At 40.8% G+C, this 17,812-nt stretch overlaps 1 protein-coding gene and 1 long non-coding RNA gene across 7 annotated transcripts in view; one reads left to right on the top strand and one right to left on the bottom strand.

The window, feature by feature from the left end:
• Positions 1-17,812, top strand: part of LOC140480622 (zona pellucida-binding protein 1-like) — a 73,962-nt gene that overhangs the window by 23,128 nt on the left and 33,022 nt on the right. For 3 of the 4 annotated variants that reach the window (XM_072575748.1, XM_072575746.1, XM_072575749.1), the window contains 2 exons: positions 2,656-2,874; positions 7,760-7,839. In XM_072575748.1, the coding sequence (XP_072431849.1) occupies positions 2,656-2,874; positions 7,760-7,839 (299 nt within the window). The remainder of the gene's footprint in view (positions 1-2,655; positions 2,875-7,759; positions 7,840-17,812) is intronic. The other variant, XM_072575747.1, reaches the window with a different exon arrangement.
• The window catches only part of LOC140480625 (uncharacterized), a 54,403-nt gene continuing 44,959 nt past the window's right edge, over positions 8,369-17,812 (bottom strand). The window contains exons 3-4 of one of the 3 annotated variants that reach the window (XR_011961356.1): positions 9,931-12,084; positions 8,369-8,501 (exon numbers count right to left, since the gene is read on the bottom strand). This is a non-coding gene — a long non-coding RNA (uncharacterized lncRNA). Of the gene's footprint in view, positions 8,502-9,514; positions 12,085-17,812 lie in introns of those variants that run through there. The other 2 variants (XR_011961355.1, XR_011961354.1) reach the window with 2 other exon arrangements.

Raw genomic sequence — 17,812 nt, 5'->3', positions numbered from 1 at the left:
CAGTCATTGTTTTTACCTTTTTAAAATGGATACTGCTGGTTTTCCCGATGTGGGCCTTGCTCCACGGTAAACACGGGGCGGTTTATACCCACCTTCAAAAGCGTCCACATCCGTTTAGTAATGTGGCGACCAGAACTGTACACAATATTCTAACTGCGGCTGAACCAATGTCTTGTACAATTTTAACATGACTTGCCAACTTTTATACTCAATACCCCGTCCAATGAAGGCAAGCATATGATATACCTTCTTTACCACTCTATCCATCTGTGCAGCAACCTTCAGGGTACAATGGACCTGCACTTACAGATCTCTCTGCCCATCAACTTTTCCCAAGGCTCTTCCATTCATTGTATAATTTGCTCTAGAATTAGACTTGCCTAAATGCATCACCTCACATTTGTCTGGATTGAAAGCCATCTGCCACTTTTCCACCCAACTCTCCAGTCTATCTATATCCTCCTGCATTCTCTGACAGTCCCTTATACTTTCTGCTACTCCACCAATCTTTGTGTCATCTGCAAACTTGCTGATCATACCAACAGTGCCCTCTTCTAGATCATTTATGTATATTACAAACAACAGTGGCCCCAATACTGACCCCTGTGGAACACCACTGGTCACCTTTCTCCATTTTGAGAAACTCCCTTCAACTACTATTGTCTGTCTGCTGTTGCTCAACCAGTTCTTTATCCACCTAGCTAGAACACCCTGCACACTATGTGACTTCACTTTCTCCATTAGTCTACAATGGGGAACCTTATCAAATGCCTTACTAAAGTCCATGTATATGACACCAACAGCCCTTTCTTCATCTAACAACTTGGTCACTTCCTCGAAGAAAATTCTGAAGATTCCTGAAGAAGGGCTTATGCCCGAAACGTCGACTTTCCTGCTCCTCAGATGCTGCTTGGCCTCCTGTGTTTTCCCAGCACCACATTTTTCAACTCTGGTCTCCAGCATCTGCAGTCCTCACTTTCTCCTAGTCCAATCCACATTTGCCAGCTTCTGCCTAATTTTGATATAATTAGCTTTGGCCCAGTTTAGTACTCTTCCCTGAGGACCACTCTCTTCTTTATCTACGAGCATTCTAAAACTTACAGAATTGTGGTCACTGTTCCCAAAGAAATCCCCCACCGCAACTTCTACCACCTGTCCTGGCTTGTTCCCTAGTACCAGGTCCAATATGGCCCCTTCCCTCATCGGACTATTGACATACTACTCTAGAAAACTCTCCTGGATGCTTCGTACAAATTCTACTCCAACCAGACCTCTGACGCTAAGTATATCCCACTCAATGTTGGGAAAATTAAAATCTCCCATCACCACTACCCTATTGCCTCTACATCTATTCATAATCTGTTTACCTATTTGTTCTTCTACCTCATGCTCACTCTTGGGAGGTCTGTAATACAGCCCCAACAATGTAATTGCACCCTTCTTATTTCTCAGCTCCACCCATAATGCCTCACTACCCAAGACTGCCATAGTGTCCTCCTTTAGCACAGCCATGATATCGTCCCTGACCAGCAATGCAGACGGTGTGTTAGCTTATACTGGTAGAGGGATTGAGTTTCGGAACCAAGAGGTTATGCTGTCGCTGTACAAAACTCTGCACTTGGAGAATTGCGTACAGTTCTGGTCATGGGAAGGATGTGGAAGCTTTGGAAAGGGTTCAGAGGAGATTTACTAGGATGATGCCTGGTATGGAGGGAAGGTCTTACGAGGGAGAGGCTGAGGGGACTTGAGTCTGTTTTTGTTGGAAAGAAGAAGGATGAGAGGTGACTTAATTGAGACAGATAAGATAATTAGAGGGTTAGATAGGGTGGACTGTGAGAGCCTCTTTCCTTGATGGTGATGGCTAGCATGAGGGGAAATAGCTTTAAATTGAGGGGTGATAGATATAGGACCGATGTCAGAGGTAGTCTCTTTACTCTGAAGAAGAGATAAGAAAATGAAAGGTTTGCTTTTTCTCCACATTGTAGAGGAATAATGCAATTTCCTATCAGTTCAGTCTATACATTTCTTTTATTTTGCTTGTTAAATCAGTTTTTATCCTTTCCAGTCATAAGTATTCTATTTTTGTTAGTCATCAAATTTTTCATCCAGCTATCCTCCTCATATGTCATCCGCCAAAAAAAATTGTCAAAGTATGCTGCAGCAAAACAAGATAATTGAAGAAACAGATGTCATGACACAATTTGCCTAGTTTTAGCTTGCAGCTTGATTTAAGGAACCATTATATCCTGTCTCCCATTCTGCTTATGCCCTGCCATCAGTTTAATTTTCTGGTTATTTAGGTTTCTTGGACAGTATATTGGTTCATAAATCAAACTGTACAACCCCCAATCATGGACACCCTACCCACTCACCCATTCAAGTCTCATAGTGAACACCCATCCTAATCTTAGGTGTCATTGTGGTTCCCCACCTTCTCCATGGTGCCTGAACTCCTCACAAGCAACAGCACAAATAGATTTTCAAAAGAAGGAAAAGCACAATCCACGGCGTTTTGAACGTCACTTAGAGAGATGTTAATTTTTGTTAAAGTGTATCTTCTTTATATTTGGTTATTATAAATCATTTAGTATTCGCACCTTGATCAGTCACATTGCAGCATTGATGTACATTTGGTACTCCTTGTTTGTCTTTAAGTGTATCACAATCCAAAGAAAAGTGTTCGCCTAGAAGCTGATTTCTACACAACTAAATGCAACAACAATGAGATAACTAAGTTTGAGAAACATTTGCAGAAACAGCTGGAAGATGCTGTCCATGACCTGCAGTGTGAAGTGCACCATTGGAATTCAGCCTGTCACAGCATCAAACCATCAAAGACACCACTGAGTCATATATTTAATTTCCAATTCATTGGTATGTAATGTTTATTTGTAATCAATGTCAGTCTCATCTATATTGAAAGTAGTCTCACAGAAACAAATGCAGCTTTTATTGTAATAGATTCAGCGATTCTCCTCCAAATTCAGATTAGATTACTGACAGTGTGGAAACAGACCCTTCGGCCCAACAAGTCCATGCCAACCCTCCGAAGAGCAACCCACCCAGACCCATTCCCCTACACCTAACATTACGGGCAATTTAGCTTGGCCAATTCACCTAACCTGCACATTTTTGGACTGTGGGAGGAAACCTGAGCACCCAGAGGAAACAAACGCAGACACTGGGAGAATGTGCAAACTCCACACAGACAGTTGCCCGAGGCAGGAATTGAACCCGGGTCTCTGGCTCTGTGAGGCAGCAGTGCTAACCACTGTGCCACCGTGCCACCTCTAGTCACTGTGCCACTGTGCCACATTTTTTACTTCTTTCTATTCCTAATGTGTAACTCAAACACTCCTATTGTTCCACAGACATTGGTATTGCTGCTTCCTCAATCAATTATCAATAACTGCTTTGATCTTACAGTTTGAATGTCTAGGATACATTACCTACCTGTAGAATGACATTTTAGTTTAAACCTAATAATTGTCCTTTGGAATTTTGATTTTTGTTACCCTGCTCCCTTGGAAGTGTTTGCATTGATTTTTAAATTGTTCAATTAAAAGAAGTTGAACATTGTCATTTCAACCACAGAATGAGGCAGCTGAGTCTGTTCATGTCCAACATTCACACCCATTCATCAGGGATTAATTAAAAATTTGAATTGTAAACACACTGAAGGAACCAGCAAAGTTTCAAGCCTTATCTGCAAGCTTATACCTTGCAATGCTACCCTATTTATATCTCATTTCTTCATTCATAGTGGATTTGTTAAAAAAAAGTTCCGAATCTGATTTCAGTTATGAGCTTGAAATTTCAATTGAATAATTTAGCAATTATTCAATTAAGAGGAGGAGGGCAATTTACATTAAGCAGCTTCAGATAAATTGAATCCAGTAATAAGACAACTTTCTGTAAAAGGGGTACAGAGAATCGAGTAGTTTCTCAATGAGACATACAGACAGCACGAGAACTGAACTGATGTGAGCTGCCTCAGCCTGCAGAATTACAGCTCCTCTCACAGTTCCATCATCACTGAGTTGAAGTGTGGTTGCAAACTAATTAAATCTTGGAATGGTCTGCACTTTATTTCTAAGATATGCTTTATTATGTTAATAGATGGCCTTTTAAAAATTTATTATAGTCGAGATTTGTAATTTCACATCATATTGAACATTGCTGCATGTTTGCAAATCTGGAAGAGGAAAAGTTCCATGTAGTCTTTTTAGATTAGATTACTTACAGTGTGGAAACAGGCCCTTCGGCCCAACAAGTCCACACTGACCCTCCAAAGAGCAACCCACCCAGACCCATTCCCCTACATTTACCCCTTCACCTAACACTACGGGGGCAATTTAACATGGCCAACTCACCTAACCTGCACGTGCTTGTGTCATAGCTATTTAGCAGAGAGATGATGGTATGAATAAAAATGTAAAATTGTAAATAAATACCATACAGTGGTTTTCCCAATAATATTAGCAAACTTTGAGGCTGAATTGAATTCCACTGAAATGAAAATAACATTATATCGAATCTCTGCCCATTTTTCAGTCTAATTTCACAGTCTTGATTTCAATGGTTCTGACAAGTTCCATCAGTTTATGGATAAGACAAATTTAAATAAAACCAATACGTGTTCCTGATTCTATCCACATTGCGCACAATATTTTCACTTATGACATACATGTAAAATGGACTCCACAATCGTTGGGATTGAACTGAATATAGGATTGTATTAGAGATCACAGCAAGGAGATACAATGAATTATTTTTCTTAGGAGAGAAAGCTTTTTTTTTTGCCCTGTTAACATTGAAGTTTTCAGAGTTTTATTAAACAATTGTCTTTTATTTATCAAATACCCCAAAGGACCACAAAGATGTACAGGTGCAAAAAAGTAAGAGTCAATAGAATGGTATGCACTTCCAGGTGCTACCCCATATTAGACTGCATTGTGACAGAGACCCACACAGTCAGAAAGAAGATGGAGGGAATGCTGGTCCTGAATGAAATTTGCTGAGGGGCCTATGTGTGGTGCCTTCCCTGGATGGGTGTCTCACGGCATTGCTCTGTCACCTGCGAGAAGGAGCCACCTGGACTGGGGTCAGAGTTCCCCGTCACCATGCCTTCAGTCCTGACAGCCAATGGCTGGGAACAATGGAGCTTAGGAGTGCATACTTCTTCTGCAGACCAGCTAGAGAGTGAAACCACGGTGAGATGTACCAACAGACTAAGGAGACAGTACATATGGCATGCAGGGTTAACAGTGTTGGAAGCTGAGGGGAAAGGAAGATCAGGGGAGTGAAGATGTTTCAAGTGACAGTGAGGGTTGTGGGTTAACATGATGGGAGGGCTGATGGATTGAGCATGGGGTGGCAGAGAGAGAAGAATGTGGTATCACTCCCTGGTGAAGAGAAGAAGATCATTAACCTTTCCATATTGTTGACCATTCCCACACACTCTGGAGATGGCACTGACCTGGCTAGGCTGGCAGAATCCTGGCAATCTTCCAGGAAGAGGGCACCTTTTTGTTGCACCTCCTGATTGACTAGAACTCAAGGTCTCTGTCGGAGAATTATGGTGCCATCTTCCTGTTGCCCAACATCTTGTGTGCATGGTCTTGATCAAACAGGCAGCTTCAGATTCCATTACTCATCTGATGTACAACAGCCTTTTAAAGGTGGTGCAGACAGATATCCAGTGTACATTGAGTTGTTCTGAGAATGGTGCATAAGTTGGAGTGGAAATTGGACATCATATGGACAAAGTTCGCAATTAATAAGGCGAGTGATAAGATAGGGTGAGAAAACTCACTAGGCTTTATGGTAGGAAACTCTTCCAAAAAGCATGACGCAACTCAAAATGACATAAGATTCATTATAAGACAAATCAAGGCAGGACTTATACACTTAATTAGATTAGATTACTTACAGTGTGGAAACAGGCCCTTCGGCCCAACAAGTCCACACCGCCCCGCCGAAGCGTAACCCACCTATACCCCTACATCTACATCTACCCCTTACCTAACACTACGGGCAATTTAGCATGGCCAATTCACCTGACCTGCACATCTTTGGAGTGTGGGAGGAAACCGGAGCACCCGGAGGAAACCCACGCAGACACGGGGAGAACGTGCAAACTCCACACAGTCAGTCGCCTGAGGCGGGAATTGAACCCGGGTCTCTGGCGCTGTGAAGCAGCAGTGCTAACCACTGTGCCACCGTGCCACCTGGTAAGGTCCTGAGGAGAGTTGCCAAGCAAAGAGATCTTGGAGTGAAGATTCATAGTTACTTGAAAGTGGAGTCACAGGTAGACAGGATAGTGAAGGAGTTGTTTGGTACACTTGCCTTTATTGGTCATACATTGAGCATAGAAGTTGGGAAGTCATGTTGCAGCATTACAAGGCATTAGTAAGGCCAGTTTTGGAATACTGCATTCAATTCTAGTCTTCTTGCTATAGGAGGGATGTTGTTAAACTTGAAAGGGTTCAGAAACAATTTACAAGGATGTTGCTGGGGTTAGAGAGTTTGAGCTATAGGGAGAGCCTGAATAGGCTGGGGCTATTTTCTCTGCAGCGTCAGAGGTTGAAGGGGTGACCTTATATAGGTTTATAAAATCATGAGGGGCATAGTTAGGGTGAATAGTCACATTTTTGTTTCCCAGGAGAGGCGTATCTAAAACTAGAGGGCATAGGTTTAAGTTGAGAGGGGAACGATTTAAAAGGGACCTAAGGTTAAATTTTTTCACGCAGATGGTGGTACGTGTATAGAATGAGCTGCTATAGGAAGTGGTAGTGGCTGGTACAATTACAATATTTAAAAGGCATCCAGATGGGTACATGAATAGGAAGGATTTAGAGGGATATGGGCCAAATGTTGCCAAATGTGACTAGATTAATTTAGGATATCTGGTTGGCATGGATGAGTTAGACCGAAGGGTCTGCTGTACAAGTCTATGACTCTAAAGGCTCACTACCCTCCAAGTCAAACTAATTCTTCTCACCTTTGTCTTTTTTTTAAAGCTATGAACCCTTGTTCTGTGTCTCTCATGAAGGAAACATCCTTTCATATTTCACCCTGTTACGTTCCTTTAGGATCTTAGAGGTTTATAAATTCATGAGGGGCATAGTTAGAGTGAATGATGAGTGTCTTTTCCCTAGGCTAGGGGAAAAAAACAAGGGAACATATTTTTAAGGTGAGAGGAAAAGTTTTAAAAAGGACATGAAGGGCAACTCTTCTACACAGAGTGTGGTCCATGTGTGGAATGAACTGTCAGAGGAAATAATGGATGTAAGTAAAATTACAACATTTAAAAGACATTTGGATGAGTACACAAATAGAAAAGGTTTGGAGGGATATGGGCCAAGCACAGGCAAGTGGGACTAGTTTAGTTTGGAAACATGGACAGCATGGATGTGCTCCATCGAAGGGTCTGTTTCCATGCTGTATCACTATCAATCTCATTCTTCAAAACTCCAACGTTCAAATTCTGACCCATACCGTTTCCCATCTTGCAAAAATCATAGCTGTTCTGTTCAGGAGTGTTTTTTGTTGTTTTGGTCACCAATGACATGTTCATATTGATGGATCACATCTCTCTATTTCCAAAAATTCAGGCTTCGGCCTTAGGAATAGTATAATTTCCCATTAGATCAGTGTTTTTAAATGCTGACGTGGTTCATTGTAATGTTTATGCTGTAATATATCTGCAAGAGACTGTGAAACTATATTGTTCAAGGAGCTGTTTCTCCTTTTACAGTATTTCCATTTGCACTTGGCTGGGCTGATCAGTGTAATGATTCACAGTGTGACCAACAGTCTGAAGATCGTGTCAAAAAGGTATTACTGCATATTACCCTTTAGCATGTAGCATGTACTCAGGATCAGAATGATATTATTTACCAATTATTCACTATTTAACTAGTAAATGCTAAAGGGTCAACATGTGAAAAGTTCTCTGTCCATTTTTTCATTAAATTTAGGGTTTTCCCTGTAATTCTGATGCCAGATAAAATCTTGTATGTATTCAACTGTAAAATTTGGAAGCATCCTTTTAGATTTAACAGGGCAGTATTTCAAGCAAATATGTCCAATTGAATGCATTAGCTAAAGTACAAATGGAGGACATCTGGTGCAGGATGGATTTAAACTTCAAAAACCTCAGTCTAAGCCCTGGGGAGACTAATCCAAGATCAGAGGATTGAGAAACAAATCAAAGCTAAAGTAGAAAGGCAAATTCTCCATCTGTGAGCTGCTGGCAGGAAGTAATTGCCTAGAGCAGGCATATTTGAGAATCCTGATTTATATTTGCTGTCTTTTCTAGTTACTTAGAATAATGGTCATAAAAGTAGACACTTTTTGTGGACCCAAACTGTCAAAATGTACTCCAAATGGCTGAAAATTGTCTGGGAACTCCGGCCACACTTTAGTTCCATCTTTCATTGATGTCCCAAGGTGATCTTTCTTTCAGGCAGACAGAATCCAAGGCTCCATTATAGCAACTGAAAATATTAAACATTGAATTAAATATTTGCAGCATGGGAGTAACTTTACAAGAAGAACTACTAGATGTCGTTTTTATCTAAAACTTGGAAAAACCTCATAAGCTTCACAGGGGCCTAAAAAATGCTGAAATGAAACACAGCAGGAACAGACTACAGAACATAGGGATTTGATGGTCTTCATCCACAATCGCAAAAAGCTAGCATCCAAGTTTAGGTGATAGGAAAGGCAAAGGAATATTCCATCTGCTAGCTAATTTGCTATTACAGTATATAGGCACATATCCCTGTAAACACTTGGAGCCCAACCCCAAAGGGCCAAAGTCCCTTCAGTCTCAGCAGCGTGTCTGGGAGCAATGGCCACTGCTGAAAATTCTCCCAATTGAGGGAATGTAGCAGTGGAGCCTGCCTTTGGAAGATGTGTGAGTTCTGGGAAGTCCCAGGGCTAGACAGGTAGCCAGTGTGGGTGAGGAAGGGTGCTTGGTGAGGTTGGAGTTTGTTGTTGTGAGGCAGCCACTGCTACTTGGGGAATCTTCAATGAATGACAGTGTGTCTAATTATGATACACACCACCCCACCCATGTCTGGACTTTACCAGGTTGCCCGCCCATATGCCAAGGTCCATCCCCTGCTGGTAGAATGGCTTAGAGAACAGGCCCTTAACTGGCCACTTAAGAATACAACTGATCTCTGAATTGAGGACTGCCCTTACTCAATGCTAAGATAATGCCAAGATGGCAGAAAGGTAATAGGCATGCCACCCCCTAACCTATCTTGCCATTTTGTAGGTTCCCATAGCTCCGTTTACCAATAATCCTCAGGGTTGGTAAAATTCAACTCCCCCGAGTAAGATTTTCAATAATAAATGCAGCCAAAAACCGTTTCACAGAAAACAAAGGAAACAAATATAGGGGAAAAGGTAAATCAAAAGAAATAAAGGCAAACAAAAGCTGATTTGTAACTAATTTCTCATCTTAATTTTATAATTAGTGAACTCAAAGTGCCACATAACATATAAAAATTAACCCTTGTTTCTTTACACTAGATACAGATTTCCAACGCAGTTTCATTAAAAAAAATTGGAAATTTGGGTACACAGACAACTTTACTGACCATTAATTTTAATGGATGGAAATTAGCATACAATTATCTTTGAAGTGAAAACTGTACAATGATGTATATTGTGAAATATTGTTTAATTATGGTTTACACCTTGATAACCATGTGCTGACCTGCCACTGCTGTGCTGTCTACAGCAATCGATTAAGAGAATCAGACCATAATATTGATAAACTCAGGATAAAATTACAATTAATTTGAGATAATTATATAGGAATACAGCAAGCTACCAATGATGCACCCTAGTAGTACAATTCCATTTAAATCATTCCCAAAAGCAATTGAACTATCTTTGGAATGTATTTCTTACATAATACATTAGCTTGGAAAGTTTTCACGGTAACAATCTTTCATTGATGTCCCAAGGTGATCTTTCTTTCAGGCAGACAGAATCCAAGGCTCCATTACAGCAACTGAAAATATTAAATATTGAATTAAATATTTGCAGCATGGGAGTAACTTTACAAGATGAACTACTAGATGTAGTTCTTATCTAAAACTTGGAAACACAACCTCATAAGCTTCACAGGGGCCTAAAAAATGTTGAAATGAAACACAGCAGAAACAGACTACAGAGCAAAGGGATTTGATGGTCTTCATCCACAATCGCAAAAAGCTAGCATCCAAATTTAGGTGATAGGGAAGGCAAAAGGAATATTGACTTTTATTTCAAAGGGAATAGCGCATAAAGGTAGGGAAGCTTTTCTAAAACGAGCCAGACCACAAGCACTAGTCAGACCACAGCTGGAATACTGTGAACAATTTTGCATCTCTAACCTAAGGAAAGATATACTGGCATTGAAGGTAGTCCAGAGTAGATACCAGGTGTGGAGGGACTTTCTTATGAGGAGAGGGTGAGTAGATTGGGCCTGTATCTGTTGGAATATAGAAGAATGAGATAAGACTTTTTCAAAACATACAAGATTCTTAGAGAATTTGACAGGACTGATGTTGTTTTCCTTGAGTCTAGGACCAGAAATCATAATCTCAGAATCAAGGTTTCATGTTTAAATCAGAGATTAGGAGGGATTTCTTTTCTCAGAAGGTAGTGAGTGTGTGGAATTCTTTAGAGGATTCTTGTGGCTGAGTCACTATGTATATTTAAGACTGAGGTGGACATATTTTTATTCAGTAAGGGACTCAAGGTTTATGGAGTTATGGCAAGAAAGAGGAGTTGAGGATTATGATATCAGTCACAATCTCATTAAATGGCAGAGCAGACTTGATGGACTGAATGGCCTATTTCTGCTCCGAGATCTAATGGTCTTATGCACTTACAGTATTGGAGTGGCTTAATAACTTAGGTAACAATGAAATTTTGGTCTACGTTTTGCAATCCAATATTCTAATTATATTCAATATTTCCATTTCAATAAGAGAAACAAATACTCAGCTAAAATCTGTTTGGGAGGAATGACCAACATGTTAGTCAAAGAACTGTTCTAAATGTAATGTCTTAAAGGAAAAATGGCAGAATCTAAATAATAGAGTTCAAGATCAAGACACTGAGATATGGTAAGAGATATGGCCATGGAAAAATTTGAACACCTGGATGAACATTTTAAATTTATGAAGCTGAGGTATTTGTTAGTGAAAGTGGAATGATGGATAAACGTTTTGAAAGATGGACAACAAAGAATTTGATGGCCTGAAGTTTATGAATGAGGCTTTTGTAGTAGATGTGATGAAATAGAAAGGAAAAAGATGGTCTGCAAGAAAGCGTTTAAGAATAGGGGAAGGCAGATTTTATTGTGGGTAAATTACAGCACAAGCAGTTGCATTAAAATGGAATTATCAAGAGTACAGGCCCAACATGTTCCATTTAGGATGAAATGTAGGAGCAACAGGGCCAGGGAAGCTTGGATGTCCAGGAATATTCACACTGTATATGAAGGAAAAGAGAGGCTTTTAAAAGGTTTATTGGGAGCAAATCAATGGAAGCCCTAGTGGAGTATAGAAAGTACAAGAGAGATCTTAAGAAAGCAATTAGAAGAACAAAGGAAGTGCATGAAAAACCATTGTGGGTAAGACGGAGGAGAATCCCAAGCTACTTACAAGTGCATTAAGGGGAAGAGGAAATAGTAGGGACCAAGAGGGCAAATTGGGTTTGGAGCTGGTGGACATTGGCCTGGTATTAAATGAGTACTTCACATCAGTCTTTACTTTGGAGAAGGAGGATACAGGTCTCGAATTCGGGAATAAGGACTCTGAGGTTATTGAGTAGCTTGACATAGGACATGAGAAGGTATTAAATGTTTTGGAAGGCTTAAAAGTGAACAGATCCCCAGGTCCAGATGAGTTGTAGAACATTCCTGATGAAGGGGGTCCTGCCCGAAATGTCGATTTTCCTGTTCCTCGGAAGCTGCCTGACCTGCGGTGTTTTTCCAGCACCACTCCAGTCTTGACTCTGATCTCCAGCATTAGTAGTCCTCACTTTCACCCAGATGAGTTGTATCCCAGGCTCCTGTGGTAAATGAGGGAGACATTTACAAATTTTGACCCAAATTTTTAATTTCTCTGTAGTCATAGGACAGCACTGAAGGACAGTTAATATAATTCCACTTCTCTAGAAGGGTAGAGATAAAATGGGGAATTACAGACCAGGGAGTTTCACACCAGTGATAGGGAAACAATTGGAGAAAATTTTGAAGGAGGGAATTGATCTCCATTTGTTGAGACAATGTTTGATCAGAGGGAGTCAGCTTGGCTTTGTCAGAAGTAGGTCATGCCGAACCAAATTTGATTGAATGCTTTGAGGAGGTAACTAGGTGTGTAGATGAGGGTGGTGCAGTTGATATAGTTTATATAGATTTCAGTAAAGCCTTTAACAAATGATGCACTTTGGAAGCAGCAATACGCAAGGCAGTACACAATGAATGTCAAAACACTAAGAACCTCAGAAGAACATAGGAATCTTGTAGTACTTGTTCACAGATCCCTGAAGGTGACAGGACAGGTAAATAGGGTAACTGAGAAGTCATATGGAACACTTGCCTTTATCAGTCATGGTGATTAAAAGTGCAGAGAGGTTATTTTGATTAGTAGCTGGCGTACTGTTCGCAATTCTGGTCACCATATTATCAGAAAGATGCCATTGCATTGAAGAGGATGGAAAGGAAATTCACAAGGATGTTTTGTGGGGTGGAGCAGTTTGTCTATGAAGAGAGGATGGATAAGATTGAATAGGTGGATAGAAGAAAGAAGGGGATGTTGCTAGGTTGAGTGTAGGAGGCTGAGGGGTGACCTTATAGTGATTTATAAAATCATGAGGGACATGGATAGGATAAACAGACAAGGTCTTTTCCAATGGAATGGGGGAGTCCAGAACTAGAGGGCATAAGTTCAAGGTGAGATGGGAAAGATATAAAACAGACCAAAGGGGCAACCTTTTCACACAGAGGATGGTGTATGCATGGAATGAGCTGCCATCGGACGGGCTGGTACAATTACAGCATTTAATGGGTATATGAATAGGAAGGGTTTAGAGAATATGGGCCAAGTGCTGGCAAATGTGACTAGATTAGGTTAGGATATCTGGTCAGCATGGATGAGTTGCACCGACGGGTCTGTTTCCGTGCTGTACGTCTCAATGACTCCATGATCTGATTGAGGTGAATAAAATTATGAGGGACATGAACATAGCGGAAGGCAGTTTTTCCTCTAAGTTGAAGGGTTACGAACAAGGGGACATAATTTTAAGGTAAAAGGAAGGCAGTTTAGAGGTGGTTTGAGGAAACATTTTCACCCAGAGGGCAGTGGGAATCTGGAATGCACTGCCTGTGAGAGTCGTTGAGGTGGGAAACCTTAGAACCTTTTAAATGTACTTGGATGAGCACTTGAGACATCAAAACATTTAAGATTATGGGCCAAGTGCTGGAAAATGAGACTAGTGTAGATTTAAAATGGTTTGTGACTCATAGACCAAAGGCCTATTCTGAGGGACAGTATTAAAAACATGGACGTAAGCAGCCCTTATGCAACAATGGTATGGATTGGCAGATTCAGTTCAGAGTTTAATAGGGCGATAGTGTTTGTGAATGGTGGTTCAGGCTGAGACAGTGACCAGAAAATGCAGGTGCACTTTTTATTGAGGGTATGGAACTGTGGATAGTCCAAAGATGGTGTCTTCAATTATTTACTTGGCAAAAATCACAGCACACTCAAGATTGATTGTCAGATAAGCATTCTGATAGCACAGATCCAGTTTCAGGGTTGAGTGTGGAGTGAATGGAGTGTATATGGAAGCTGACAGATGAATACAGACATTTTAGCAAAGTAACAGCATCTATGTGAGGTACCAGGAGCAGTGATGTCTTTCTGTAACTTTATAGGGCATTGATAAGACCACACCCAAAGTATTATAAGCAGTTGTTTTGGTCTCCTTATCTGAGAAAGGATATTCTGGTTATTGAAACAATGCAAATAATCTTTACCACACTGATTCCTGGAAAGTCAGAACTGATGTGTGAAGAGAAACTGGATTGATTAGGATTATATTCAGCAGAGTTTAGAAGAATGAGGCAGAATATCATTGAAACCTGTAAAATTCTAAAAGGACTAGACAGGATAGATATAGGAAGGCTGTTCTCAATAATCAGGGAGGTCATAATTTAGGGATAAAGGGTAGGCCATTTAGAACTGTGATGAGGAATTTCTTTACACAGACAGTGGTGAGTCTGTGGAATTCTCTGCCACAGTAACTATTGAAATCAAAAAATTGAAAATGTTCAAGAAGGTTGAAGGTATAGTTCTTAGGACTAAAGGCTTCAAAGGATATGAGGAGAAAGCTTGAACAAGATACTGAGTTTGATGATCAGTCATGATCAATTGGATAGGAGAGGAGACACAAAGTGCTGAATGGCCTATTCCTGCCCCAATTTACTATGTTTGTGTGTAAAAGAGGAGGGGGAATGAATGGATTCATTCACTGTGGCAATACAAGTGATAGCAAGAGAAGCCATTACTAAGATGCTCAATTATGATGAGCTAGTGTCAAAAAGTGTGGTGGTGGAAAAACACAGCCGGTCACATCCTGATGAAGAGTTTACGCTTAAAACGTCGACTCTCCTACTCCTTGGATGCTGTCTGACCTGCTGTGCTTTTCCAGCACCACATGTTTTGACTCTGATCTCCAACATCTGCAGTCCTCACTTTATCCCAGTATGGTTAGCTAGGCAAAATCCAAGTCAAATGAGCATGGCCACATTGAGCTGAAAATTGATAAATCACCGAAAGAGCTGGCATGATATATTGTGGAAGGGGGAGGAGTACAGTTCATGTATCACTGTCATGGACAGAGACTGTCACTATCAACTTGCTTAGAACCATTTTCAAAACTTATTTGGATTCAAGTTGGAGGTTGTAGCAATGAATGGCATGATCTGGGGGCAACACATTGTGTCAAGAAAAGCCTTAGGACAGCAACTACCCTCTTCTCTAGATATTTAGTTCATATCTTTTGTGTTTGACACTTCTGTCATTCAAAAGTTACAGGAAATGCTGGAAATCACGAAATAAACTTTCAGTGCAATTTACTGAAATAAAGAGTCGAATGCAAGACTAAGACAAATTTCCAGTTATCATTGAAGGCTATATTCCATAAGTTGAGTTACGTGAAAAATAACATAAGAATATATTTAAAAACAGCTTTTTTATTAAACTATATTCAATGCATCATTGATAAGGCATGAATTGCAAAAACAAGGAAAATCAGAGGTTTCTTTAACAAGTATTAGGCTGGAATCATGTGATCTTTCCTTACTTTGTGTAGAAGACTACAGGTTGCTGCATTTGTCTGCATTATTTTCTCCTTTCATAACCTGTCGATTCAGCTGAATATGTAATATATTTTATGCTGCTGTAAAAGTGTGTAAGAAAACTTGAAATTTATATTTATGGTTTTATGGCATTGCCACACCTGAAACCCTGAAAGGATGCTGAAACTTTTAGATTTATCAATGTTTATGCCAGTGGCACATTAATGTTTTGAATCCTCCTCTAACCTATGAATTTGCTTTGGTTTTTTTTTCTGCTGAACAGAGGAAAAGACTGGAAGGAGTCATAAATGTTACTTACCATAAAGTGACATTTGTTTCCTTTGAAAATGTGGTGAACATAACCAAAAGACAAAATTCTTGGTTAACTAGTGTACTTTAGTGTTAAAAAATTGCAGGTTAGCTTAGTGCCAATCCTGTGAGGGTTCTTTCCCAGCAAAATTATGAGGCAATATATATCTGCAGTTGAAAAACACAATCGATTGATGAGCTCATTCTGAACAATACCAATTGTATCCGGGTAAATGGCTAATAGGTTTGCAATTTTTTCGGGTACGTATGTCAGTGCTTGAGAATGGAATGCTTCTCCATTTTTGGCACTAGCGTCAGTAGGAATATCTTTAAATCTTGTTTTCACCTCCTCATTCTACACGCCATGAATGTGACTGTACTTAAAACTATGCTGTCTGTATCGTAACTCTCACAAAAGGCAATTCAAAGGCACAAAATCCAGCAGGTTGCCTTTCCACTGCCGACATGCCAACTCCTGATCTCTCTGAAATTTTACAGGATCTGGGAAGGCTTTGGGTATTGGCCTATTGAGCCCCTTAAGTGACTGATTAATGGTCAGCATGGTCTGGCAGTTTAGCTCCATGTGCTGGAGTCAGGCAGATTGGCCCTGAGTTGTAGGGGGGGAGGGGGGGAAGAGCTCCGTGGGAGTGGTTGCACAGTGACTCGTGTCTTGCAGGTTAACTCATGCCCATTGGAAACATTCACCAGCAAATTCAGCTCCCCTTACCCCACACTTCCCCTGGCTCTTGAACTCTGGCTCTATCCCCTTTTGCCAAGACTTTCAACCTCAAACATATCAGGGCTCTGCAGTATGGTGGGGTTACCTGCAGTCCAAGCAGTAACCACTACTCCCACTGGCTCTGCTACTACAGCCAACTGTGCAGTAGGGCTGGAAGTCTCATGTTCAAGCAACTAATGTTGCTCCAAGCATTAAAATGCTGTGAAACCATCATCAGGAACATGGATGGGTTCTCCCCATCCAGCCTTTTAGCTAAGGGGTAGAAATCAGAGCGAGCACCCCGTAAAATCAACATCAAGGTTCCATACAGGCACAGAGTTATAAGCTTGTACACCAAGAACAAAGGCCCTTCAGCCCACCGAGTCCATGTTGGTCATCAAGCATCTATCTATACTAATTCTATTTTCGTGCACTTGGCCTACAGCCTTGTATGTTATAGAGTTTCAAGTGCTCATCCAAATACTTGCTAAATTTCTTAATGTTTCCTGCCCCTAGTATCCACTTAGGCAGTAAGTACAGATATCCATCACAGAAAGGATGTTGTGAAACTTGATGGGGTTCAGAAAAGAGTTACAAGAATGTTCCCAGGGTTGGAGGGAGAGGCTGAATAGGGTGGGGCTGTTTTCCTTGGAGCGCTGGAAGCTGAGGGGTGACCTTATCGAGGTTTATAAAATCATGAGGGGCATGGATAGGATGAATAGACAAGGTCTTTTCACTAGTGGGGGGGGGGGGGGGTGGGGGGGGGGGAGTCCAGAACTAGAGGGCATAGGTTTAGGGTGAGGGGGTAAAGATATAAAACTGACCTAAGGGGCAACTTTGTCACACAGAGGGTGCTACGTGTATGGAATGAGCTGCCAGAGAAAGTGGTGGCGGTTAGTACAATTACAACATTTAAAAGGCATCTGGGTGGGTATATGAACAGGAGGAGTTTAGAGGGATACAGGCCAAGCACTGGCAAATCGGATTAATTTAGGATATCAGGTCAAGGTGGATGAGTTGGATCACAGGGTCTATTTGTGTGCTGTACATCGTTATGACTCCAAGACCCCCCCCCCCCGGTAAAAACAATTCTATAAAATCCCTTCTAAATTTCCAGCTCCTTTCCTTAAAACTGTGTCAGTTCATTGACCCTCTATTAAGAAAAACAAATTCTCCCTATCTAAGCCTCTCATAATTTTGAGGGTCAATCATATCTCCCCTCAACCTTCTCTGCTCCAAGTTTAAATACTCCAGCCTATCTAGTCTCTCTTCAGAACTGAATAAACTCCAGCCCAATTGTCCCTCTTCATAGCTAAATAAAGTCCAGCGTATCTAGTCTCTCTTCATAGACCAGGCAACATCCTGGTGATTCTCCTCTGCACCCTCTCTAGAGCAATCACATCCTTCCT

This window comes from Chiloscyllium punctatum, chromosome 8, assembly GCF_047496795.1.
Source record: "Chiloscyllium punctatum isolate Juve2018m chromosome 8, sChiPun1.3, whole genome shotgun sequence".
Lineage (NCBI taxonomy): Eukaryota > Metazoa > Chordata > Chondrichthyes > Orectolobiformes > Hemiscylliidae > Chiloscyllium > Chiloscyllium punctatum.
Note: the sequence above shows the minus strand (reverse complement) of the source record. Positions and strands in the feature narration are given on the sequence as shown.